The 18,838-nt window shown below is 39.2% G+C and overlaps 1 protein-coding gene across 8 annotated transcripts in view; it reads right to left on the reverse strand.

Annotated features, from left to right (window-relative positions):
• CIT (citron rho-interacting serine/threonine kinase) overlaps nt 1–18,838 on the reverse strand; it is a 72,627-nt gene that overhangs the window by 14,470 nt on the left and 39,319 nt on the right. For all 8 annotated transcript variants that reach the window (XM_061370578.1, XM_061370575.1, XM_061370574.1 and 5 more), the window contains exons 22-30: nt 16,285–16,459; nt 14,753–14,950; nt 12,521–12,574; nt 4,585–4,782; nt 3,919–4,112; nt 3,278–3,413; nt 2,748–2,852; nt 983–1,123; nt 677–784 (exon numbers count right to left, since the gene is read on the reverse strand). In XM_061370578.1, the coding sequence (XP_061226562.1) occupies nt 677–784; nt 983–1,123; nt 2,748–2,852; nt 3,278–3,413; nt 3,919–4,112; nt 4,585–4,782; nt 12,521–12,574; nt 14,753–14,950; nt 16,285–16,459 (1,309 nt within the window). The remainder of the gene's footprint in view (nt 1–676; nt 785–982; nt 1,124–2,747; nt 2,853–3,277; nt 3,414–3,918; nt 4,113–4,584; nt 4,783–12,520; nt 12,575–14,752; nt 14,951–16,284; nt 16,460–18,838) is intronic.

Consider the following 18,838-nt stretch of genomic DNA (forward strand, 5'->3'; position numbering starts at 1 on the left):
GAAACACACAGACAACTCCTAACTCCTAGTAAGAGATGGCTTAAACTAGGCAAAGTGCAACTAGCTAGTGGCAGGCCGGCCAGAGGGCCTAATGGCAATTGTTACGCGTAAGGATGGATTTTTAGCTCATATTGGCACTGGAAAGAAAATGTTGAGATATGGATTAGTTTAAAGAGGGACTTACATTACCTGTTAGCACTCACACCTTGAGTTCCCAAAAGCATCTAAACAGAGGATCTCAAAATACGTAGTTAAAATTAAATTACTGAAATCAAAACGACAGAACGGCTCATGACAAAGATGCGACACAAGTCACATCACCTGACTAATCAATCCTATGCTCTAACTACAAGACAACCACTCTACAAACACGATGTGTTCATACACACATACATACTTACCATTAAAAACAAAGCATGGCTAAAATTCTGTATTCCTACAGCCTCACTGAGCTGTAGCTACTGGGTTGTAACCTAATCATTGCAGGAATAACAAAATACTGGAAAAGTCACAAAGAACACATTGTGCCTAGTAAAGCCTGTATCCAGCAACTCAAAATGCTCTTAAATGAGGGCACTTTTGTGTTACACAAAGAGAGAACACTATATTATGAATATACATAACTAATCACAAAACCATCCTTTTGCACTGTGCCTCTTCAATCTCTTTCACCCACCTTTTTCTTTTTCGCTGGTTGGTCCATCTTTGCTTGCAGGAAATCAATGAGTTTGGTTTGCTGGGAAATAGTGCCCTCCATTTTCACTTTTTCATGGGAATAGAGAACCTGGGAACCACACACACGTTAGACATTCTATCTTAATAGAATCAACAAACAGATAACTCAAGAACAGAAGAGCTAAAAACAGTGTGAGGAAAATGTCACATAGAAACAAGTGGGTCGCATCCTACAAAAACCCACAAACAGGGAGCGGGGTTTTAGGATGTGGAACACAGAGTCCAGCTCTGGTTTCCCCACCCTCACCTGAATGTTTTCCAGCTGATATTCCAGGTCACTTCTTTCAGTCTTCAGAAGATCTGCTCGATCTAGAGCTTCCTGCAGGCCTTGAGTTAAGCGGAAGATGTGATTTTTTTGCAGATCCATTTGCTGCTGCAGCTTTGCCTGCTGTTAACAGGAATAGAAAGGACAGTGTTTTGCTTTTGTTGGTTGCTTGGTTTTAATTAAAAGCCATTGAATGTTATCACTCTTTGTAAAATAAGCGTCATCTCAGATGTCTGTAAACAGACGATTCTTTAAAAGCTGGAAAGTGACAATATTCTAGAAGTTTCCCTTCCTTTCGGAAGGCATTAGGACTAAACAAGCATTTTTATATATTTTATCTTCATCTGTAGCCACACCACTTCTTTCAACTGCACGTTCATTTGCTTTATTTGCTTTTTCAAGCATTTAAAATCTTGCAATTGCTAATAAGACTGCAGATACATGAAGAATTTCTTGATGCTGTTTTCTCAAGCTCTGTACAATCACCAGAAGCCATCACAAGACTTTGTAAATAAAAGTCTTTCCTATAAGCCAGGATAAACTCCTTCCTCTACAGTCATAAGAGATAAGGAAAGTAATGTCTAATTGTTTACATATTTGTCTCCAATTAACAACAGAAAAGGGCACATAGAATTACAGAATGGTTTGGGTTGGAAGAGACCTTGAAGCTCATCCAGTTCCAACCCCTGCCATAGGCAGGGACACCTTCCATTAGAGCAGCTTGCTCCAAGCCCCTGTGTCCAACCTGGCCCTGAACACTGCCAGGGATGGGGCAGCCACAGCTTCTCTGGGCACCCTGTGCCAGCGCCTCAGCACCCTCGCAGAGAAGAGCTTCTGCCTTATATCTAATTTAAAACATGACAAACTACACCTAATTCTTTCAGGTTTTATACTTTCTTGATAAGCAAGTCCCTGAGTAGGAAAACCTTTGACACTCATGTGTTATGGAGCAAGAGTTAGAATGATTTCACTGTGATGCATAACGGGGTTCTCAATTCTGGGATGACTTGTCCGTACCACAAGTACACCAAAAGGCTCTAATTACCCTAATTACCTGTAAGCACCCTTCCCCTGAAATCCTCCTCTGCAGACTCTTCCCCCACTACCCAGGTCTGGCTGCCTGCATTCAGTATCTCACTGATGCAGTGCAGCTGCGTAACCTTGGATAAGACTTCTATGAACTAAGCTGTGAACTAAGCATATTATGAATAAGGAGGTCTGAGAAGCCTTACCAGTGGCCTTCACCCATGCTCCCTCAGCACATTGGCTCCAAGCTGGTTTTAAGCTATGGTACTCACATCTGGTCTGGTCAGAGCTAAGCTGTAGGAATGCTGTACCTGGGCATGGACATTGCTTTGCAGATCTCACCTGTGGTGCACCTCATCACTACAGGCTCCTGCAGTCATCCCTGGGCTGCTGGCTGAGTCTGATTACCTTCACCAAACCTGCTCTGCTCTTCTTGTTCAGGTACTTGAATCTGTGCCCACTGGCTGCAAGGTCACTGCCTTTGCCTTGCTATCTCCCTTTGCTCCCAGCATTCCTTCTCTTGAGGAGCACTTCACTTTTACTGCTCCATGGCATGGCCACACTCTTTGCAAAGTTTTAAGTAAAAACAACCCCCCAATTTATTAATCTCTCCAGTTACAGAGAAAAAGGGTGGATGTGCAACACTGCTATTCTCACAACTCCCCCCCTGCTGAGATGTGGAACCTTCTTCTGAAGTTACAACATGAATTTCCAAGGTTACCTCCTCCAGAAGTCTCTGCTTGAGCTCCCTTTCTGTCTCAAGCTTCTGTTGTAAACTGCGTGCATTCATCTCCAACATAGCATGCTTCTTCTCCAGGTCATTGAGCTAGGCAGTGGGATAGATGGTCAGAATAATATTGAACACTAATAAACACTGTTCCACAATCTTCAAATCCTATTTCCCCAAGAACACGTACAGAAAAATGATACAATTATCCTGTATTTGGTCTAAGGGGGAAACCCAAACAACCAATCAGCATTTTGGTATGCCCTTGCTCAAATGCAGATACCAAGTTATTGAAGGACTTCACTGTACACTCTGGGCATCACAGGATGCTTTCTTGCTTTAGTCATTTTCTAAAGGAAATCTGAGGTCTTTGGTTTGAAGACAGAATTCTATTCTATGACCTCCAGTCCTTTTAATTTGTTCTGACATCTTGAAAAAGCTGCCCAAGGCCACTTTTCTGCAAGTAATATCTCTGGAAAAGTATCTCACCTGATTAGTAATGTCTAGGGCTGAAAGTTACTTACCTTATCAGAAAGGCTCTCAGCTTTGAGTTTTTGTTCCTTCAGTGCTTGCTGGAGGGCTAGAATCTCTGCCTTGTGTTCTTTGACTGCTAGTTCTACCACCTGGCGAGATTCAGTAATACGCTGATCTGCTCTCACTCTGTATTAAAATGGAAAATAATGTTACCTAACTCCTTTCTGGGCCTGACCTCTTCCTAGTGCAGTGGCAGCAATACCTCTTTCAGGGGGCTGCCTCAAATTCAAGATGTTACTTGAGAAAGCCAGGCTGTTTGCTGCAACACTTTTACATTATATAACCCCATTCCAGCCCTGCTAGAACTACAGCCTGAAAATGTCAAGACCCCACAAGAACAGTTAGGAGCAAACACTATTTTTCCATATAATAAAGTCAAAGATAATAAACTGGGACATTTTATAAAATACAATGATAAATACCAGTCCCCACGAATCGCTCACTTGCAAAGCAACCAAAGGAACAATATCACTGGTGAATGACTATTAACTAATAAGCCATTTTTAGAACTACCTCACAAGATTTTATATTTAGTTCCAACTCCCATATCTTATTCTAAATATAATTTCTGTACTAGCTTCTATCGAGCATTTTCATAAAAGTTAATAAAAGGGGAGGAGGGGAGAGAGACCTGCTCTGTTTCTCAGTATCCAGCATCCTCTGCAACTCTCTAACTCGACATTCAAACTGGGACTTCTCATCCCCTAGAACATTTCTCCATGCTTCCCACTGACGCTCTTTCTCCAAGAGTTCATCATTCAGGGCCTCCAGGTCCATTACTTGCTCTTCCAGCATTGTACATGTTGTCTTCAAGGCCTCCATAGTCTAAAAATAAATCCTCCTATCAATTCTCACATCCCACATCAAGCGTGCACTTTAAGCTTCAGCCTTACCATTTAAATTACAGTACATGCAAATTGGCAGCAAACATAAGCTGGTAAATCACAACCCATTTATTTCAAGGCTTCCATACACTCACTTGTGAGTGCCTTAATGTCAGTTCTATCTCATTAGATAAACTTTGACATTTCCAGGGTCGCAAAATTTAAAGGAATAATTCTAAATGAAAACAACTTCCAGAATGCAAAATTTCTAAATAAAAGTGCATAAAAATACAATAAGGAATACCAAAACTTCCCAGTCACTCAACTGCTCCAGTAAGAAAGGCTTAAATGCCATTACCCCTGGAAGAATATTCATTCCTGCTAGATTTCCAGATTGAGAAGAGTTTCTTTGCCTTTCAGATCATTAGCTAGCTATCACAATGAGCCTGTGATCCAGACTTGTAAAGCCTTACTTGTTTCTGACTAGTAAGCTGCATCTCTCTCTCAGTGATCTCTCGACGGAGATGGTCCACTTCACTTCGCAGCTGGACAACCTCATCATTGGCCCCTGAGGCCTCGTCAAGTTGTTTGGATAGGAAGAAATTCTGATTGTTCAGTTCTGCGTTGTCTTCACTGAGCTGGTTCAGCTGCTCCTCCAGATCTGTGATCACCTAGAACGAACAAGAAATCCAATTACATGTCAGTGAGTAGAGTTCAGTGGAAAAGTGTTCTCCTCTCACACAACCACTTACTGCCAAGCAAGGAGACAACCTGGCTATGAAATTGTCCCTAATCTAAACAAAAACAATATTGTCAAGGTAGGTTTTATGCACAGGAGTGTACTTTGATTAGGAATAGACTCTTGTTTCTTACAGAAAAGAGCTTGGGCTTTTTCTGGCTTACAGGAAAGAGCTTGGGCTAAATCTGGTTTAGAGTATAAACATGCTGCACTGCAATTTATTATTTGAGAGAGCTGTCACATCTAAATCACTGGTCTGGGAGTCAGGAGTTCTCGTCGTAGTCTCAGATGTGCCTTTGCCAAAACACTTCACCTTGTTTTGCCTCAATTTCCCATCAAGTGAAATGAAGTTAATACCTCTCAGAGAGGCTTCTGAAGAGTGACGTTTAAGAAAACTGAGCATGCAGCACAATGGAGGCACTGCATTTTGAGGAACCTCCCTAGCAAGTGCTTGTATTCCTATATGGAACACTGTATATAACCAGAAAAAGCAGACAAATCTTAAGAAATATCTTCTATCACAGTAACAGCATTATGGATGGCAGCAGGGGATATATGAAGAATGAAAAAAGTGTGGCAACACAACAGACTAACAGAAAACCAGGGAAAAGCGAAAGCTCAACAAGGACAACAGCCTTGCCTTTCAGGAAGTGCAAGTTCAGTCAGAATGGTGTTACACTAGATGTTTTAAACCACATTCCCCTTCAATTTAATGAAAAATATGAACAACAATTGGCCATTTTCACAGTCCCATTTAATGAGTATGAATGAAAGGCCATGAATACAGGATGGATGAACACCTGGACCTCCTCCTGACTCAAAACCAACACCATCACAACAGAAGAGAAAGAAACCTCAGTGTAATCTTGAAATCAGCTTAATGAAAAGAATTTATGAAACCGGTGACTCTTTACAATTCATATTCAATTCTAACAAGTTCTAGAGGCATTTTTTTGCCTTGATGTCAGAGAAAAGTGAATACTTCATTAAATGGGAAACATTAAAAACCCAGAGCACAGTTGGCCACACATTCGAATTGAAATGTTCCAATTTCCTACACAAGCCAAGGACTTAAATATCTAAAGCAGTAGAGCACAGAGCATACAGCTCTTCTCAGCTATCTGGAAAGATGACAACCATTTATTTTTGAAGAATCTGTAATGCATATTTGGCAGCCTTTTACCATGCCTCTCCTAGATCGAAATTATGCAGCATTTGGTTTTTAAACTGCAAGCAGAAAAAGTCCAACTGACATTACTCCCTGGTGGGTGAAGGGGAGTTCCTGCTACCCATATGTTCAGGGTCAAATCAAAATGATTCATATTACAAAACACAACAGTTCTAATGAAAAACTCATCATGTGGTTATTCCTTGAGCACTTTTCCTGTCCTACTCAAAATACACATTTTGCTCTTGTATGCATCAAGTTTGCAAAGAACACAGACTCTGTCACAAGGATGTGTTAGTATCTGTACTGCTGTGGGGATAAGAGCTTAGAAATGTATTTATACAAAAAGGAACAAAGGAACATTTGTTTTTACAGTGTTTTACCTACCATTCTTAGAAATAACATCTGAGATTTCTACTGCCAGATAAGATAATCTCTCTTTCTCTTCTACTTGTTTTTATGTGTCTAACCCCACCATGTATCAAGGCAGCTTTAAGATCTATTTTATACATCCATGGCTTCTTCCATGTATATTTCATCTATTAATACAAGTGCTTGCTACAAAAATTCTTAATCTAGTTTTGAAATACAAGAAGAAAGCAGAGACAGGGGAAACACAAAATGGATAAGGTGACATGCAGAGTTAATATGGAAACTACTTAATGAATCTTTAAAACTGGCTGTATTTCAAGTGGATTTCAACCCTTAAGGGCTGGAAGTTAAGCTCCCATTTGCCTTTATTCTTGGTTCTGAGATTTTGATTTCTTTCCCTGAATATAACTAAAATTAAACCAGATCATTTTATATTTTATCTATTAGGAGATTTCTAGAAAGCTTAAGACAAATAACAAAGCAGTTAAGAAAGAAGGGCTCCAGAAGTTACGTGATCTCCTTTCGTGAATATTTTCCTATTTATTGACAATTCCAAAATGGCTTGGCTTAAATTCCATATGTATTATAACCTACCTTATGGAATCCATATAGATTGATAGATCTGAATTTTAAGAGAGAAAATTTGTTCTTCTTTTTTCCTTTCTTTCATAGGGAAAACAGAATTTTGTTAATTAATTCAATTTTTAAAAGCTTTCTGCAGCTACATATGACCCAGCAGGGTTACAGAGTTTATAAATCTATGAAGCCTAAATAGTAATGGGTAATACTGACACAGGAAAACGGGACATGGTGCAATATAAATGCCTGTCCTGGGAGCCAAGAAGAAAGAAAACACAGATCTTTTGATAGGAAATGTTGTCTTGGGCATACATGCATACGTTAAACCTATGTTAGAATCCTGTAGCTGAAAAATGTTAATAGCTTTAGGTATTTTTCCTTTCAATTAAGGAAATCCCCAGGCAAAAAACCCCAAAACAACCAACCAACCAACCAACCAACCAACCCACCAGCCCTGAGCTACTCTGGAGTTAAATGAGAAGTGTATTACAGGAAAGTCTGTAAGAAAACACCATTTTATCCTTTAGAAACCCACGATATAATTACAAAAATCTTCACATTTAAAGTTTATAAAACAAGCAAACACCTGAAAGCTTGGAAAAGCAATTCCATACAAGGCAGGCAGCCACTGTAGCGGTGCCACTGTATCATCACCCACAGAGCAACTGAAATTTTCCCTTCCATCTATGCACATCTTCATCACAGCTAATCCATAAAATAGATATAATCTAACTACACCAGGCTCATCTTGGCAGATTGCTCACTACATGTCACATCTAAGCACAAACCTGATCTTTATACTGATACAGAAGACTGAATCTCATTTTTAAATATTACAGAGCACAACCCAAGCATAACAGCTCTTCAGCAAAAGTGACCATACTCAGCAGAATTCCCTACCCATTGCATGGTTTCAGCAAAGCAAATTTCTCAGATCCTGCAGATCCACAGCTATTATACCTGGCCCTACAAACTTCTCCAGATATGGATCACAAATTAAATATCATAGTATAAGCAGTTCAGGGCCTTGGTGGTTAGGTTTGCATAGGTACAAAACTTAACCCATATGCTTTACTTATCAAAACCACAGGCAAAATAATGAGGGAAAGGAGAAAAAAGAAGCAGTAGTATTCTTAAGTATTCTAAAGTAGTAGTAGTATTCTAAAGAATACTACTAACTTCAGCTTGCAGACTTCTCCATAACCTTATTCCTTCATGAAGATGCCATCGTTCCCACATGCAAACATGTGGGAAAATGCTAGGACACAGCAACATAAACTGCTTCAGGATGGTCTCAGCACTGTTTATTTGGAGTTTAATGTAATTTTTCATAGAGCCTTAATTCAGAACTTCCAAACATTGTTTTACTCTATCCATTTCCACTCCTCCCTATCCCCACTAATCTTTACCAGAAAGCTAACTGTCAGAAGGTAATAGAGAAAAAGTATCTCTGAGCCTCCAATTATTGTGAGGAGGAAGCAAGAGTGGGCATCAGACTCAATTCATCTTAACCTACTCACATTTGGATCCAAGAGACAAAGCTTCTCTAGCACAGAAATACCAAGCATTGTGATGGAGCAGAATACAAAGCCTCTTAACAAACAACTGCAGATGGATACCAGTCTTGTATTCCCTGCTGTTTGACTAATACATAACAGTGAACCCCTTGCTTTCTTCCCCTTGCCATAGTCAGACATCATCTGTGACTTGAAACATACCTTACATGGAGATCTCAGTCTCCAAAAACTCACTAGGGCTTAGCCTGGGGGACATTTCTCTCATTAGTAGCTGCAGGGGTAGTAAGACATTACAGAGTCTGCATTCCTCTCCTTCTCACATCAACCTTGTACTCCTCTATCCTAGCTCCCAGAATACGACCTGCCTCTACCCACCATAAGCCTCATCCTCAAGTGATGATGATATCATTGCCCATCAGCTGATGGATATCAGCCTCTTTCACAGCAACACCTCATCAACTACCTGGAAGTGTCTGACTTTTTGTCAGGCTACAAAAGCTCAAGGTTTGCCTGTAACTGGCATTTGCCACCACATTTTCTGTGAAATAAGAATCAGGAATATCCCTCCCACGAAATAAGACAATAAATTTAATAAAGCCATGTGAAAGTTTTTGCCTGGGTATTAGCCTTGTTACAGCAGGCAATATCCCCTTGCTCTGAAAGATAATTTAGCACCTAAGTATGTAACAGCTTTAGACATAATTTTGGAAGTTCTCAAAACCACAGATTATTCTTGTATGCCAAGTCATTACACCAGTGTGGAATCAAGATCTTAGACCAAAGTCAGCAGGACTTTATGCATGACTGAAATTGTACACGTGCCTTAATGGGCTTCCAGATTTAATGCCTCAATATCCAAACTCTTAGTCAAGTACAGAGCCAAGCCTATTAACAGTTAAAATAGGAACATAAGATGACAAAAGAACCTCAAGGAAGGAATATAAACCTTGTTTTATTGGAGAAATCTTGAGTAAGTGGAAATGCAATATCCAATTAGTATTAAGAAATGTCATTCTCCTTGCTACAGTAAAAGCAACAGGATGTACCTGAAAATAACCGTAGAAGATTCAGATGGTGGTCCTTTGGCATAGCAATAGTATTTTACGAAGCTGAGTATAAGTACCTTAATACGATTCTTTTCTTCTTATTATTTATAGCCTTTAATATCTGCTTACTGCACGTTTTCCTTTTGCAACAATTCTACCATTATTTAGATAACTTAGTTGTATTTTTAACTTCAAATGCCTTGATGAAAACAACAAGCCATAATGAACAGGCAGTTGGCAACAACTGACAAATACGTTAATTTTCCTATTTAAGAAAAAGCTTTTTATTCTTAGGTCTGTTTCTGATTGCCTGCAAAACACATTTAACACTCAAACACATCATATTTTTGATAGAACGATTCTTTAAATGGAGGGAACTAGTCCTTCTCCCTCAATATATTTGCTGGATGAGCTCTCACTGTGAGAAGATTATGATAAAATAATGCTCTCTGTGTGCCCACATGCATCTGTGTGTGTGTACAGCAGGTACCACAGCTTACAGTTTTTATTGTAATTATGTAGCCTATTATTTCTTGCACAACTGCGAGACAGAGAAAGCAAATGCTGGCAATTTCATCTGACACCCAACAGTAAGAGATGTCACAAGATGAAACAATGCAGAGCAATAATAACAACTGAGTGTAAATTCACAAACAAGGCAGAAAGTGCGACCAACAACATAGCAATGGTCTCTGTGAGCACCCCAAAACACAGCAAGTTTGAAATAAGAGAACCTAAAAATGTGTACTTGGTCAGAGATCTCAGCAAAAGGAAGAACAAGAGTGCAATGAGGGTATAAGGAAAGCAGACACTGGAGTTACAGCCTTCTCTACAGTTGGAAGCTATGAGCTTGGTGAAGCTGGAGAAATGGAAGAAATACCAAAGAAAGTAGACAAAGTGTTTCTATTTACCTTTTGAATACTACAGAAGTACTGAAGTAATTCAACCTTTCATATCCCCCCCCCTCCAGTTTAATCTTATTTTCCTAATTCTGCTGCTGTTTTGGGCTTCTCAGTAAGATTAAATAAACAACAATTCCACCCCAGAGTTTGACAGACTGGGTCAAGGAGTTTGTTTCAGCTTAAAAAGGATTTATTTTGAATACTTGCTAAAAGAACAAACCCACTCATTATCATGCTGCATAAGTAGCAGCATGTTACAATCATTCCCTTGAAGTGTTATTTTAAAAGGAGTGTATATTCTAATCACCTTCAAGTAGAATTCACATGACTGCCAAAAAGCAAAGCCTGCATCATAGTGGACACAATCAGATAAAAATGAAGGTGAAGGCACCATAATAAACACTTTCTGATCCCTCACTGTCAGTACAGGGATTGTCCTGTATTTTCTCTCCATGCTCCTCAGTAGACAGGATGGACAGCTAGAACTACTCATAACAAGAAAGTTCCTGTCCATGGTCCATTAAATTATACATGCATTCTCCTGGCCTGGAAAGAGAATGCATGATGAGCATGTATTATTCATTTTGGATCTATTTAATTAATTCCTTATTGATGAGGATGTCTGATCCCACTTATCTCACTGAAGGGCCTTACAACGCACAACACTTAGAAATCCTTTCATGCAGAGCCTTTGCAGAGCTCAAACATTCTTGAAACACTGCGGGTCACCCTCCACTGCTGGAGATTGTTGACTACACTTAGGGAGCCAGAGTGTTACGAGAGAATGAGTGACAACCTGGGAAAGGCAGCTTACCATGCAGTGAAAAGAAGCTACGGATTTTCCACAGCTGGTTTTTGCTGCATGGAGATCACATAAAAATTTTCACAGAAAGCTGTCATTCTGTATGAGGGGCAAGACAGAACGGAAGAAGATAGCTATGGATATAAGGTAGATGATAGCACATATGGAACTAGAGGTTCAAGCTATATAAAAGAAGAAGGGAACAGAAAGTAAAACTTCTTGTACAGGATTTCTTCTAAATAGAGGTTAACCATTTGGCAAGCTCTACATCCTCATTTCTTCATATCAGTATATTCTATGAACAGAACAGAAGCATCCCCTTGCTTAGAGCTGAAGAGCAACCAAGGAAAAGAGAGTAACTCTCATCCTGAAAGATACTTTTGAAAGATGAAAACTTGTACCTTACTCAGTCCTACAGCATGAGAAATGGAAGTTTGAGGAAACCGCTGGAAGTAGGGAAGCAATCAAGGTAAAAGAAACCCAGAATTTAAGCCCTGCTTACAGGGTGGGGTAAAGAGAAAATGTCCAGAAAGGCTGGCAGTCAGTGCTGACCCAGAAGGCTGTGGTCCTTCTTCAACCCTTCTGTAATTCACATCACTGGAAGATGTGCTCCATCAATGTTCTCTATCAACCATCATAAACACATTTGAAGGTAATGTTAAATATGCAAGAATCCCTATCAATAGACAAACCCTCTGACACCTGTCTTGGATTGATGAAATGAATCTAAAAACATGTCAAAAGATCTCAAGCAATAGAAGGTGCAAATTAAGGTCCTAGAATCTTCTCTGCTCTTTGAGCAGACGATTATATGGCAATGTATTATTTGGAACCCCTATATTTCTTGCCTCTTCAAACAGTATTAGAGTCCTCCTTAAAACACAGAGCAGCATGAAGGCTCTTCCACTGTGGCCTAGATCTAAAATACAGCTCAGGATTTGCACAGGTAGATCTTTTCTTCTTGGGAGTAGAAAAGCTCTTCACCTACAATGGTTTTTTTTGCAGCTGATACACCATTCTTACTAGCTGCACTGCAATGAGATATTTTAATTTACTGTCTTCTCCAAAAAGAATAGTATCAATTTCATGATCAGACTATAACCTCAAAATTGAGGTTTACCTGAAACCTAAACAAAATCAAGTCCAATCCACCTAGCTCCTACTAACACCTTGAAGCCAGAAGTCCACATTAGGAACTAGGGTCATCAAGGATTAATTAATTAAATTGTTTGTTTCCTTACCCTTACTTTCAAAATAATTCAATGATCTGTATTTAATACTCACTGTGCAGCTATTACGAAGGGCTTCAAATTTACGCTGGATTTCATCTCTATGTGCCTAAAGGAGGTAAGAAGTTAATCATCAATTTTTCATACATTAGAACTTGAATCCAACAGCTGTTGCTAAACAAACTGAAGAACAACCTATCAGCAAGCAAAGTTTGGAAGGCAGATGCTGCAGGCTATGAAAGCACTCTGTAGTGGCAAAAGCAAAAGTCACATCCTACTTAAAATACACTTATGGACCCAGTTCTGATTCACTTCAGAAAAACGTACAAACTCAGAAACTGAATTATCTAAAAGGTTTCATCTAAAATGGTCACCAGAAGACATGTCAATTCCATGGCAACTTTGTACATTCGTGACATTTCAATTTGAGTTGGTTTTACTTCCATATCCAGATGGGTTATTTCATATAAAGTAAATGCTGAATACAATTTAATGCTTGAAAAGAGAAATTACCATGAAGCATTATGCAAGCTATCCCAAACATCTCTGCCAATCTCCCTGAATCCTACCAGAAAGTACCATTTCATCCTGAGCCTCTCTAAAAAGCAGTGATGAAACACAATAATCAATTTTTGGAAGATAGCACCCGGGATGTGGACAAGCACAAACACTCATTTGAAAGAATGCAGCATTGCCATGCACCATTTTACCTCCTAATTCACAAGCAAAGCATGACAAAGCAAAAGTTCTTGTTTCAGCCTCCTGGCCTCTCTCAAAATTCATCAAACTGATTTAACAAGTGTCTAATGGCATATGCTTCTGGAAAACTTAACAAATGAAAGGTTAGCACACTGGCACATCCAGCCACCTTTCTTCATTTAGAACATTCTCCTTAGAGCCAAGAGACTAAACAGGAAAACCCATTCAGCAGAAGTCAGACATGAAAGCTGAAAAGCTATCTTACCACAAGAGGCAATGTGAAAAATAAGAGTAGTACATTAAAAAATCCATTATAGAAATACTCCCAAGCCCACCAACTGGACTATCTTACAGCAGCTGGTCCAAAAGCACTACCATTTTCCCAAATAACTGAGTGAACATAGGACATAATTATTCAGCTGTTTCCCTGGTGGTACAGGGTAAAGATACAAAGCACGTTGCCATCCCATTGGCAGTGATATTAGTTGTTATACGAAGCTTCCAGCTGGGAGGGGATCATCTCAGTTTTGAGCAAAAAAGAAACTGATGCCATGTTCTATTCAGTTCCTCTCACGCCTTGAGAGTGTTGCTGTACTTTGCCAGCCTGTACCCGCTTTAGAACAACTTGGAATGAATGATTCTCCCATTCATGTACCCAAAGCATCACCATAACACAAGCACTTATCTCAGCTGAGCCCACCACCCCTTCCAAAAAAATACCAATGGCAGCAATATTCTGAATAGTTCTTTGGTGAAATGCCACTGGAGCAAGAGAATGCACATTTTCAACACTTTAAAACACACAGATTTGAAGGTCATTAAAGACTGCTGCTCAGTGGGAGTTAGCTGGTATCAGGTCATCTACCTCTCTGCTCTCTCTCTCCACAGCCCCAGGAAACTTTTATGAAGGAAACATTTATTTGAATCAAGCAGTTTGAAAGCATCTGTTTGTCCTCAAGAGACAGCAACCAGCAGCATGCAATTTAGAACTGCATTTACAGGGGATGAAAGGGGAAGGGAGAGGTAGAAATTGAACTTCTTTTTCCCTTATACCATTCACAGACCTCACCAGAGACTTCAGACACACATGACAATTTGTAATGAAATATGCATTGGAATAAAATTATGTTCTAACAGCACTATTTCCTAGGAATTTGTTTGATCCCCCCTTGAATAAGGATACTCAAAGCAGGGTAACTGATAGAAAAAAACAACATTAAAATATTTCTGATCACCAGGGGGTTTCAAATTCACAAGATATTATTTAAGCAAGTAAATCACAGAGTAAACCTCCTAACAATAACAATTTCATGTGCAACTTTCACCTCATCACAAAAGCAGTAACACTCTTGCAAACAGTTTTGGCAGCAATGAGCCACTACTAGGAAGCATTCATGTGGTTAAAGATAGTAAGACAAAATCTGACTTTTTAGCCATTTCTGCTCCTATCAACACAAGGCACAATTTGTATCCTGTTCTGAAAATTAAAAATTAAATAGTATAACTTCATTTTAACCCCTTTATGAAATGTGCACCTGTGTCATTCTGATCTGTATATACAGCTCATGGCAGAGATTTTAGGGCTCACCGTGAGAGCTTGAATCTCTTCCTCTGCCTCAGCTGTAGTCTCCTCTAGCTCAGTTTTGGCCTCACGGAGCTGGTTCTCCAGGGCTGTCCGTGCAGCCTGCAGCCCAGTGATTTGGGATTCCCGCTCCTGGAGTGTCAGCTGCAGTTCTGTCAGCTGCCTTTTGAGTTCCAGCTTTTGCTCTTCATGCTCTAGGCTAACCTGAAGGAAAAAAAATTAGCAACCAAATGTAAAATACAGGCAATGTAATTTCATTTCAGACCTCACCTTCAGATGCCATTGCTACATCTATCCCAAATCTTGATATATTGCTTAAATCAAGGCAGTTCTGTCTACCTAGAAACTACCAGTTTGTTTTGAGAAAGGTTAAAAGCAACCTCACATTCTGAAACAACAAGGGCACAAGAATAGTTCCACCTGTGACTCAAATACCGCATACCAAACACTGATATAAAAAGCATAAACGTTGAAGTAGTTTGTGATGAACTTTCTTCACTGAAATTGAGACTCTTTAAGAATCTTTATTTGAGAGACTTTAGGCATAAATATCAAGACTTACATTTACGTGTATGTAAACATTACATACATTTTGTAACTGATTTTCATATTTCATTTTCCTTTCAGATTATTTTTAAAGAAACCAACCAAATCATCTGGCTCTGGGTTTATTTTAAGGGCTTCAGTTGAAGGTTTTCTTGAGGCATGCTCAGGGATAAACTTGTCATTTCCAGAAGTGGATAAGCAACGAACAACAACAGAATGGATCTCAGTGCTCAAAATCAATTCCAAACCATAGCACCTTCTTCAGGCTGTCTGCTACCTCAAGTGAATCTATTGTGCGGTAGATGCATGACAAGCCTGCCACAAATCTTACACTGGCCCAAACCAACTTCTGGTCAAACAAAGACGTGTGTTGTTCAGCCCTCTTAGCTAAAGGCAAGATTTCAGTCTTAGCTGAAAATCAGTGGACTGAGACTGAAGAAGGTAAAAGAAGATTTGAAGTGGATCCAGACTAGTTGATACAAACCTAAAACTGAAGCACAGACCACAAATCTTTAAAAAATTCTATTTTCATATTACTGTTAGGTTTTCTTTCCAGAAAACTTCTGAAAAATATGTGCAAATCAATGGGTCTACTATTTTCTCATAGCAATTCTGTTGTGTTCTTTGCTTTCTGTTCTGTAGATTCTACGGTTATGCTGGTCATTGCACATACCTTTTTCCCTTTACCCCATAACCACTCTAGCTGAATAACTTTATAAGGGTATTGTAAAGCAAACCATAAATACAGTTCAGAGAAAACAAGATGATCTAAAGGCTCAGATTTTGTTAAATCTAAGAACAACAAATCCTTCGTACTTACTTTTATCTCCTTTTAATGAGCCATTTTAAAATTATGGGTTTAATTACACCTTAGAATACCATTTTTTATGACACACAGAACTAAAACAACTTAATTCTAGTTCTCACTATAATGCTCAAAATGGGGTGCATCCAAGTAAGTGTGTTTGGAAGGGTTAAAGCCAAGTTTTCACCTCTCGCAGCCTTGTCTCTAACTCCAGCAGGCGGTTCTTGTCAGTGTGATCCTGGTGACTCATCTTCTCCAATTGTTCCTCTAGTTTTCGATTCTGGGCCTCTAACTTTCCAGCCTGTGTTTCCAAGTAGAACTTCTGCTGCCTGAGCTCTGAAATCATCTCTTCTTGGGCTTTCCTGATAGGAGAAAAGCACAAGTGACAAACCCAAAATGTCCTTAACATATGTCCTTTCACTGGGGTGAATTAAGCAAGCATAGACTACAAGTTTCCTATAAAATGGAATAGTGATGTTCTTAGCTTAAATTTTACATCCCAACTAAAAAAAAAAAATAAAAAAATTAAAGGCAACTCTTTATTCCTGTCTGCAAGAGATCCATGTACCAGTGCATTCATCAACATATCCCCAGAGCACTAAACTCCTTGTCTGAAAGTTAATATGGCACAAAGCAATCTGCAACAATATTGAATCAGATTTCACCAGTTCCTTGTTACATGTCTTTCTGTACAGGCAAAACAGATGCTAAGAGCAATTGCTTTCATACAGTGTATTTCCTTGAGATAAGAGAACCAGTATGGCTTAGGGGTTGGGGAGAGGGTAGTGTGTTGTAGGTTGTTTTGTTGGGGTATTTTTGCAGTTGTAATGGACCTAGAACTTGATCTACGCTGAAGTGAAGTTTTGTTGTCTCTGATCAAAGTCTTAGTCTACAGAGCAATCAAAAAAATTGCTTGTGCTCATAAGAACTTTGAGATCTGGCGATAATTAATTACTACCATAAGAACCTGAAATGGATGCCCTCATAAAAACATTTGAAAAAGAAAAAACAAGAAGGAAGCAAAGGTCTTTCTTCATTATTTACAATTCCTGGAATCGTTTTATCAAGCATTGGAAAGTTCTGCCTGTGTGCTTTCTTAGAAGTCCCACAAAGCTCTACATATATTAATGAATTAATATTTTAAGAAGTTCACTGTGAGCTAAGCTGTTATTAATCCTATCCCAGAGAAATTATGTGGGTTGCCCAAGATCAAATAGGAAGACTTCACAAAACTAATAATAGAACTTCAGTTTTCTGAGTCACGTTTCTGCGCATCACATGAAAACCATCCTTTCAACCTTTCTCTGTTTTTAATTCACCTCTACAGACTATTGCCAGCCAGAACTGCCAAATGGCGTTATTTCACTTCCTGCTGTTTACTGGGCTGTCTTCACAGGAACCTGATAATCAGTAGTTTCCTCAGATCCTGATGGAACAAAAGCTAGCAGAGTTCCCCTCTCCTCCGAAGGGTTTAATCATTAGTTCTCTTCAAACATGCTCAGATGAGCTGTAGCTTTTGTGGATTACAATCCAACAACAGGTTTATACATATTCTCCAGCACAGTTCACAAAATAAGCACAAATTCATTAGCTATCTGCAAACATAATAAAGCAATTTTCTCATAAAATATTGTTACTTCTGTACTACCTTCCACCAATCCCGCAAAATTACATTCCTTGACAATATGTCTTCTCAATATTCTGTTCTAAACCATATGCTAAAATGTTATGGGCGGGGGGTTTCTTGTTTTCTATGGATCTTCAGTCAGGTGCCCTGCTCTCAGACGATGCATCTACCTCAGCTAAGTTCTTACATGCAGTTCAGCACCAATGACTGGGACACTAGACCCTGAGTATGCTTCCCAGGTACATGTTGAGACAACACTTCTGTTTTATTTCAGACTGAAGTTACGGCTTTTGCTGCCTCAACAAACTTTCTGGGTGATTAACTGGAGGTCATCTGGAGCATAAGGCAACACAATTAAATTTCTCTGTTATTTCTGTGAATATTTTTGGCTGCTCAGGTTTTGGCTGCTCATAACTTGCCAGACAGTTGAAATACAACAAAATTGGAGCCATTACATATCTGGAGGCATAATCACCACTGGAAAGGAAAAAAACTAAAGCAACTCCCTGCCAAAATTCACCCTTGCTTGGTTCTATTCAATATTATAGATGAATCTATCCAAGCATTTCCCACAGAAACACTACCTGACATTCCAGCAGCTCATGACACTGCAAGCCTTTCATCAGGCAACCAAAGTTGATGAACCTCTTAACTCAGTAAGAGCATATAATACTTTAGCCTGATTTGTAAGACACATCAATGAACCCATGCCGTTTCCTATACTTGAAGTAGAATGCCTTCAAGTCATTTATGAAGGAAAAACATCATTTTAAGGACAAGAAATCTCAGCTGAAGTCCAAAGCAAAATAAAGTTGAGGCAAACAAAAAGACCTGACACAGAAGATTTCCTCTGTGTTTAATAAATAAGAATTCACAAGAACAATTGCTGATTCCACAGTGATTTAACATGACAGATGATCTTGACCAGTATTATACTCCAAAACCACTGAACTGGCTATTACACCAGTCAGTGAAAAGAACTAAAGAGAGGCTGAAGCTGAGAAGGCAACTGAAAGATGAGCAAGTGCTATCTGGGCTTGGAAGAGAACAAAATGAAGTATTGTTCTGAAGCTGAAGATGGGATATCTCCTACTTCACATTGCTCCTGCCCATT

This window comes from Neopsephotus bourkii, unplaced genomic scaffold (genome assembly GCF_033783945.1).
Source record: "Neopsephotus bourkii isolate Nb327-2 ecotype Australia unplaced genomic scaffold, CSIRO-AGI_Nbou_v1 NB_1542, whole genome shotgun sequence".
In the NCBI taxonomy this organism is placed as follows: Eukaryota; Metazoa; Chordata; class Aves; order Psittaciformes; family Psittacidae; genus Neopsephotus; species Neopsephotus bourkii.